The sequence below is a fragment of the Corythoichthys intestinalis genome, chromosome 14 (genome assembly GCF_030265065.1).
Source record: "Corythoichthys intestinalis isolate RoL2023-P3 chromosome 14, ASM3026506v1, whole genome shotgun sequence".
Taxonomy (NCBI): domain Eukaryota; kingdom Metazoa; phylum Chordata; class Actinopteri; order Syngnathiformes; family Syngnathidae; genus Corythoichthys; species Corythoichthys intestinalis.
This window is the reverse complement of record NC_080408.1, coordinates 121331-130239: the sequence shown is the minus strand read 5'-3', so window position 1 is coordinate 130239 and position 8909 is coordinate 121331. Positions and strand designations below refer to the sequence as shown.

The 8909-nt window shown below is 44.1% G+C and overlaps 2 protein-coding genes across 2 annotated transcripts; one reads left to right on the top strand and one right to left on the bottom strand.

Annotated features, from left to right (window-relative positions):
• Positions 1-226: 226 nt before the first annotated feature.
• Positions 227-935, top strand: LOC130929886 (transcription factor Sox-14-like). Its single transcript, XM_057857506.1, has one exon. The coding sequence runs from the start codon at positions 303-305 to the stop codon at positions 933-935; it is 633 nt and encodes a 210-aa protein (XP_057713489.1). The 5' UTR covers positions 227-302.
• Positions 688-8883, bottom strand: selenof (selenoprotein F). Its single transcript, XM_057857419.1, has 5 exons — positions 8747-8883; positions 8180-8347; positions 5554-5617; positions 2992-3041; positions 688-2305 (listed from the first exon to the last, which is right to left on the bottom strand). Exons 1-5 carry the CDS (start codon positions 8792-8794, stop codon positions 2174-2176), a joined length of 462 nt encoding a protein of 153 aa, XP_057713402.1. The 5' UTR covers positions 8795-8883; the 3' UTR covers positions 688-2173.
• Between the last annotated feature and the right edge of the window lie 26 nt (positions 8884-8909).

Sequence of the window (8909 nt, the reverse complement as noted above, 5' to 3'; positions counted from 1 at the left end):
CAAAAGGGAGTGGAAAAGGAAAGACCGTCACAAATGTTGGAGTCTTTTTTTTTTTGTACTTGAGGGGATTACAGTGCTCTCTTCTCCTCATTGGCTTGGCCCACCATGACACTGGGTTAGAGATGAGTAGTCGACAGGCTGGCATTCTTCTCCTCTTGGCTTGTCACTCGCACGTACAGTAGGCTATAGGCAACAACTATTGTGGTGGAGTTGTTGTCCATTTCACTTAGTTTTTGTTTAAAAAGCCCACGTTGAGGTGATTTTCCGGAGCGGGAAAAGTGATTTGACCGAATGTGTGGAAAATGCCCCAAACTTCGGAGCACATCAAAAGACCCATGAACGCCTTCATGGTGTGGTCCAGGGGCCAACGGCGCAAGATGGCCCGGGAACACCCGAGGATGCACAACTCGGAAATTAGCAAGCGACTGGGCGCCGAGTGGAAGAAGCTGAGCGACTCGGAGAAGCGTCCTTACATCGACGAGGCCAAAAGGCTCCGCGCCCAACACATGCGAGAACACCCGGACTACAAATACCGACCCCGGCGCAAAGCCAGGGCGGGCGCTGGCGCGGAGGCAGAGCGCCTGCTCTTCTTCTCCTCCTCCTCCTCCGAGGAGAACTCTCGCTTCCTCGTCAGCGGGGACAAAAGTCCCGCCCTCCCAGCGCCTCCTCCTCCTCACCTCCGTCTGATGGCCGAGTTCCAGCCACCGCCGCCGAGCGGCTACGGCGCGCCCGTCTTCGGGGGCTGGGCTCGCCTCGGACAGCGCGGCCCACCTTACGTGCAGCTGCCGTGCAACTGCGGAGCCTGGTCGGCGGGCGGCCTGCATCCGCAAGTGGCGGCTTATATACTCCTCCCGGCCCCGGGGCCCGGTGGCTTGACGAGCAAGAGCGGCGCGGAAGCTTACGCGACGTCGGCACACGGCGCCAGTGCAGTCTAGACTAAATGAGACACGCAAGCTCACCGTTCCATTTGGATCAATTGGCAGCCGCGCGCCAGACAGAACTACGATTTTCTCTCTCTCTCTGCTAGATTCATCAACAAATGATCGCCCGAGTCGGGGGCACTTCAAACAGTAACTCATATTTGAATTTTACAAATGACATTATTTCACAACATTGTGGGCATTTGCTATTGTTTTTTTAATGCCTTTTAGAAAGAAAAAAATAAACATTAAAATACGTCGAGAATAATAACTCTTTTTTTTCTTTTCCATTGAACATATTCAAAAATATATTAATACATTTTTTTTTGAATGTACCGTATATATTCATATATTATTTAGAATGGGTGTCCAAACTATTCCACAGCGAGTGCTGGATTTCATTCCAGCAAAACAAGTGTAACCAGCCGAGTGGAGTCACCGCTTGTTTTAGCAGAAACTTCATTGAATAAACTACCTGACCCACGGCGGCCCTCGGGGACCAGTTTGGATGCCGCGGAACTAGAGGTCTTGGGTTCAAAAATGTTTCAAGGAATCATTTGATTAAGCTTTAGTTGCCAATAATAAACATAAAGTAAGAATGGGATCCATTTGAATGATTACCTTTGATGAACGAATGAATACGGTCTCATCCTATCACTCAAGCTGTCATTAGTAGGAGTCACTCTTTGCCCGTGCATAAAACTACAGACGATGGTCCGGACACACATTTCTTTAATTGAAATCTCCAACAACAGACAGAGTCGGCGTCCAAGGTCAGATGAAGTCGCGGGACACTAAACACATCAGAGCTCACTCCCCGAAAGCGCTTTAAGGTGAGCTCTTCACAAACGGACCCCGCGACGATACGGTCTACTTTTAGACGCTAACTCACAATCGATTCTTTGGAGCTCGGCCGCGTTCGTAAACATGAGGAAAAAGACCCCCCCCCAAAAAATAAAATAAATCCAAGTGAAAGTCAAAACGCACTCGACAAAATGACCGTCGACGGCAACAGACCTCCGATCCATTTGAACGGAAACGGCCGGCGAGGAACGATCGCTCGTCGACGTATCGGACGGCGCCGGCCGCCGCGGTCCAAAGGGATCGGACGTCCGTCGTCATCGACAATCCATTCACGAAATGACGCCAAAGCGGTTTCGGAAGGCCGCTTTCCTTAGTTGGAATTTCTTAAGTCAATGTCAAAAAAGGGTTGAATTTGAAAGTGGATCAAGAAATGCAATTGAAAGCCGTGTTTAAATCCGGTCTAATTTTTCACTCAAGAACTCCTCCACGCTGTCCGTGTTCCACTTGAGGATGCTGAGTTCCTCGGAGATGTTCCCGTTATCGTCCAAAAGCTTCAGTACAGGATCCGAGCCTCGCACGTACTGATGAGGAGGGAAAGGAGGACATTTCATTAATACAGTATATCTCAGAATGAAATATTCTGCTGAATTCAGATTTTTTTTGGGGGGGGGCAGAATCTTCCACTTATGTGAAAGTCACAGTTGGATGCTTTTGGAAACAACAAACATGCCACAAGATAGCGCCAAATACCATATTTTGCAGCGAGGTCGCAAGAAGACCAAACGTGAAGCTTAAATGTCAAAAGTCACTCATTTTCATTCATACAAAACTAATTTCACCCTTTAAAAAAGAAGAATGGAATAAAGTAGAATGAAACTTTTTATCCAAGTGAAAATGTACATATATGTATATATGGATGGAAAATATCGCTCAAAATTCTTTTCAATCGTCTGTTGTGGCTCTTAATGACGAGAGAATATGGACTATTTGAATGGACTTTGTTCAGTTTCAAATCTACGTCTAAATTTGGAAATAAAAAGAAAACTTTTTTTTTGCCACTATGCAAAATATGTGTCAACAGCAATGATAGTCAATATAAATCAAAGTTTTTAACATGGCATGCCAAATGTGCTCCAAACGGCCTTTGATTATCGCACGGCACGGCACGGCACGGCACGGCACGGCACGGCACGGCACGGCACTACCTACAATCCCTATTTTGCTCACCGCAGTACCCAAGCCAAAAACTTTTGTCATCTACACTCACCTTGATCTGTAGACCCTTGAACATCTTTGGCTTGTCACCCTTGACAAAAGCTGCAGAGATTCAAATGAAAAAGGATCAACCGTTAGCCCGGGTCCGCATCGTCACGTGAAACGGCGTTCTGACCAGCGGGTCGAATCGATATCCAAAGCGCTCCTGAGCACGTGTAGCGCGACAACCGCGCCCCTCCATTTTTTTTTTTGTGCCTTTTGACCACTAAACTATGTCAGCAATTGCGTAGATGGCGGAAAATACAAAGACTGAAAAAGCAGTTTCTGCTCTTGCACTCCTCTTTAAAAGAAACTGCTGGATTTTTAGCTAAAACAACTGTTGTGTTTGATGGAACAATATGTCTACTGGACTGTCTCAGGAAATTAGAATACACAATATTCTAATTTTTTGAGACAGTCCTGTGTATATATACAGGACTGTCTCAGGAAATTAGAATACACAATATTCTAATTTCCTGAGACAGTCAGGAAATTAGAATATTGTGTATTCTAATTTCCTGAGACAGTCCTGTATATATACACAGGACTGTCTCAAAAAATTAGAATATTGTGTATTCTAATTTCCTGAGACAGTCCAGTATATGTTGCCATAGCAGATTCATGGCACATTAAGCCCCCAAACTATTTTTAATTTGTCCGTTTTACCGTGCAACCGCTTTTGTTCCAACCCAGCCATAAAACAAAGGTAAATTATTATTATTATTATTCAAAATGTCTGTCGTTTTTAGCTTAGAATCATTCATTGATGTCTCATATTTCATTTTTTTTAAAAAAACTTTAAAAATTATTCACTCACATATTTTAAACTTATAAACAAATTATGTCACAATGAAAACATGGCGTCTGTAAAAAAAGTCACAGATATCTACCTCATAACTATTGCTTAATTGTATTTTTTTTTTTTTTTTTGTTACTGTTACATTTTCTCCATTATGTTAGATAAATAATTGATCCAAACGTAAATATATGAAAAAGAAAATCTCAACCACCCCTTGATGTCTGAATTTTCTGCATCGCAACCCTTGTTATATTACCATGTTTCACCCATAAAATCCCCCAAAAATCCAGCTGTGGCCATTCACAGCTGTGTCTTGACACTCAGTGATACATGCTACATGGAGTTTTTGAATCGATACAAAGTAGGTACGCGATAATATCTCGTTTAAGTCATGGCGTCTCTAATTCTTTTCTCGCGTGCTCTCACCTCCAGATAGGGTTTTGCTGTTTGAATTTTTTTTTTTTTTAAATGCCCTCCTGCTCAATTTTTTTTTCTTCCCCCAGAAAATTGAGATTTTAAGCTTTCCAATGATGTATCACACATGCATATCGGACAATTTTGAAAGTTGGCTAAATTGGGGGTCTCAGAGCGGAACTTCAAGTCACCTGAGTGTTTTCCGCCATATGCAAGAAAGACTACAATAGAGTATTGACGATATTGCCAGATAATAGCGTTAGGACGTTAATGTTGACTGACAAGCAGGAAACATGTGGGTCGCCTGGGTTTTAATAGTGCTTATTGTTCAAGAAAGAATATTGACATAATAGCGGGAGTGTGTAAATATAATAATATATCTAAATGAAGGCTGTCAAACGATTACATTTTTTAATTGAGTTAAATACAGCTTTAAAATGAATTAATTGTAATTCATCGCAATTCAAACCATCTCTAAAATATGCCATATTTTTCTGTAAATTATTGTTGGAATGGAAAGATAAGACACAAGACGGATATATACATTCAACAGACGGTACGTAAGTACTGTATTTGTTTATTATAACAATAAATCAACAAGATGGCATTAACATTATTAACATTCTGTTAAAGCGATCCATGGATAGAAAGACTTGTAGTTCTTCAAAGATAAATGTTAGTACAAGTTATAGAAATGTTATATTAAAACATGTTTTCATTTTATTCAAATTTGTAAAATTTTCAATCAAAAAATAAAGTAGTAGCTCGCAATTGTTGATGTCAATAATTACACCATGCTCTCTCATTGTGCTTAAACCCATAAAATCATTTGGACCCAGCAGAGGGCGCCAAACACCAAAAAACAAGTAACAAGCGAACATTACACTGCTGTCATTTTAATCTGTTTGCGCAGGGCATGTGCGTTAATTGTGCCAAATATTTTAACGTGATTAATTAAAAAAATGAATTACCGCCCGTTAACGCGATCATTTTGACAGCCCTAATCTAAATAGACGTGTCAAAAAGTCAAGTCAATTTGTTCAACATTAAGCTGCTATCAACAGTGGGGATGCTACTTGGACAAGGGATACACATTGGTCAGAACAACGGTCGTCGTCGTCGTCGATGGCGGCGGCCCTCGACACGCGCGAGCGACAGAAGACTCGTCGGGTGGTCGACGGGAGGGTCGGGATTCGAAAAGACCACCCGAGGACCTAAATATTGACAATGAGGGGGACTCCGCCCTAATAACCCCAAAGAGCTGACCAACTTTAACGAGGGAGGCCCGCGTGACACGTTGCGACCATGTTGTCCTTGCGTAGGCCTAAGCCAGTCATTTTCTTCATTTTTCCAAAAACTCACCTTGGACTTGAGGGAACCTTCCCAATTTTCATCCGCACACCTCCAGGATGGCCCCGGCATAGAGCTGCCAAAAGAAAAGACCAGCCACTTGTTCAAAGAGGAGAAGCGGACAAAGTTGTCAGTCAGTAAGTCCGTCCGTGGCTACGCCCGCTGCCCGCGTAAATGGCAAAAGGACGGCCTTCGAGCAGAGCGGCGGCGACGGACGGTGGCTTTGTCGTCTGACCTCGGAGGCGAGCCGGAGAGAAACGTGGAGGGCCCGGCCTATTACGTGACGGAATGTCCAATTCGACTTAAAACGCGTCAGCTTGCGCACGGCGAGCCCGCCCGGAAATCATAATTACAGTGACGGTAAAACGCATCTACGTACAGCCGTAGGGCCGCCGCAAAGCGTTATTTGAAATAATCATCGATTATAGTTGCTATTAGTCAACGAATCGGCCAGGCGCGGCGACAGAGCGGTTAGCACGTCCGCCTCACGGTTCCGAGATCAAGGGTTCGATGATCCCGGGCTCCGGCCTTCCCGTGCGGAGTTTGCGTGTTCTTCCCGCGCCCGCGCGCGTTTTCTCCGGGTACCGCGGTTTCAAAAAACAAGCACGGTAGGCTGATCGAACGCTCTAAATTGTCCCGAGGTACGAGAATGGTCCTTCGTCTCCTTGTGTCCCGCGATTGGCCGGCAACCGATTCAGGGTGCATACTGCCCATAGTTATCCGGGATTGGCTCCGGCACCCCCGTGAAGATAAGCGGCTCGGGAAATGAATGGAATAGTCACCTTTTATTCCCCGCGACCGTATTTTGGGCTTCACATTTTACAACGTGTATCGGAACGAAACGTCGGACACGCAGGTGTCATTTACTGTATGTAGAGCTGAAACAAATACTCGAGTTTAAACATTGATCCGAGTCATTTTATACGCCTCGAGGAATCGTTTCATTCTGCCAGCTCCGAGCATCACGTTTTGCCCAGACTACTTTTAATGCGGGACAACGCGCTGACGTCACGTCTGTAGAGGAGGAAGCAAAAATACCCGATTGCGGACGTGCCGACGTTTCTAAAAACTCCGCCTGCACGATGCTACGGTGGTAGCAGCTACATGTGCAATGACAGACTTGCCGGCGTCGGTAAACAGCCGCCATCTTAAAGCAGTAGACTTCACAGCGCTAATAAATAAGATTACCATTACCGTGCCTTGCTCACGTAACGTTAGCCCTGCCGAAGGCTAGTTTTCCATTGATTATGACCACTGTCGATGCGTGGCTAACGTGTCTTACATACAGGCTTTATTTCATCTGTAAACAGCGCTGTGGAGTGATGAGGGTGTCAAATAAAAACTTAATAAAGCTAACTGTCAGTGTTTACTCAGTAGTCATTGCTGAATAAAACACCTAGTAGCACCGGTGTCTAATACAGCAGGTATCGTACATTTATTTTGAACACTGCAAAAACTCCTAATCCTATTAGGGCTTACAGTTTAGACCAGGGGTTCCCAACCTATTCCACTAAGGCACACTGTGGGTGCAGGATTTCATTCTTACCAAACAAGATGACAACACTTTTTCCCCAATCTGGTGTTTTACAAGTGCAATCAGTTGATTGCAGTCAGGTGTGGCTTGTTTTAGCAGAAGCCTCATTGGTTCAACTGTCTCTGCTGGATCGGCTGGAACAAAAACCAGGACCCACAGTGTGCCTTGAGGACTGGGTTGAAAACCCCTGGTTTAGACTCATTTATAACTGAACTTAAAAATAGCTTGACACAAATGGAAATTCAATTGAAACACGTGGGAAAAACACCTCACTTTCAAGCAATGTGTGTCATCAAGTATAATGACATTTTACGTAAGAAATCTTTTTTTTATAAGATCTAGAAGTTTTTTTTTAGTGAAAGCCGTGAATTTGTTGTTGTCGGGTTCTTTTTCTAGTCATTTCTGAGATGCAATTGTTGGCCGTTTTCAACCATGTACATCGAAAATAAAGACATTGAGAGTCTGAAAATGGTTCAATATTAGGTGAAATGTTTTGTATAAAAGAAAAAAAAAAAAAAAAAAAAAAAATACACATTTAATCAAATTACTCGATTAATAAAATTTTCAGTCGAATACTCCGCAGATAGCAGACCGACATTGAATAAATGTTGATTTCCCATCAAAATCATCAGTATGGTTGACATCGAAATTTTGGACGTCAAGGGACGTTGAAACAACGTTGATCTACTGTATGTCAGGCGACGGTTGGCTTAACATTTTGTTTTATAGACAATGAACTAAAGTTGACAAATAGTTGATTTACGATTGACCGGGAATATGTTTGAAAAGTCATTGAATTATGGATGAGCGAGCGTTTTAGTGGAAAACATAACACAGATTCAATATTACTAATAATCGAAATGACGTTTAGGTTTTGTAAGGATTGAAACAACATTAATTGAGGGTGCAAAAGTGACGTCGATTCAATCACAGACAGCGGAACGTTGATCTTTTCAACTTCGGTCTGCTATCTCGGTGGATGACTAAAATATTCGACAGCCGCATTTATGTATAGGAAAAATGAGCGTTTGTGGCAGCCAAAATGTTTCAAGACGAAAATCCAAACTGAGGTTTTCCCGCCGTCGGGTGCTGCGATTGGGTTACCTTGCGCGCTGCCAATTGGGCTTCCTGCTGGCAGCATCGCCCGCAGTCGGGTTGCAGTCGGCTAAGGGCGAACTCCCCGAGCAGGTCGCAGGAACTACACAGCAAGTTGCTGGAGAAGCCCAGATCCCTGCAAGCCTCCGACGACAACTCGGAGCCCGACGCCGACAGCTGGAAGGAGATGAAAAGGAAGCCCACGCAATGTAGGGACATTTCAAGAAGTCGCTTTACGTGGGCAAAAGTCACTTCCGTTGACGGCGATAGACGCCCAAATTGGATCGGACGTCTATCGCCCATTCGCCTTCAATGGCCCTCAAACGTTTGACAAACTTTGTTAACGTTTGCGCAGTTGATCTTCGATCTCCTTCCGTTACTCGGTAAAAGTCATTCACCATTTCCTAATTAGCGACTGGAGTTGTCGAGATTTTCAATCTAAGCCACGTCATACACAACAGGATGCCAATGGAAGAAGACTGCGCCGGCCGGATCATCGGGGAAATTTCCTAATACTGCGCCATTGAGGAAACGACAAAACAAAGGCCACCTTTGGCATCGGAGCGCTCAACTCACCGTTTTTAAAAGCCAAAGCAGCCACAGGAGGTATACTTCTCCCGACATTTTGGAGCCCGATGGGGGGGAGGACTACAATCAGGCCCCCTTCAACTGAACAAAAGCCTGCCCCAAATTGTGCCTGATAGAAATGAGGACTAAAATGACACGCTTTCATAAATAC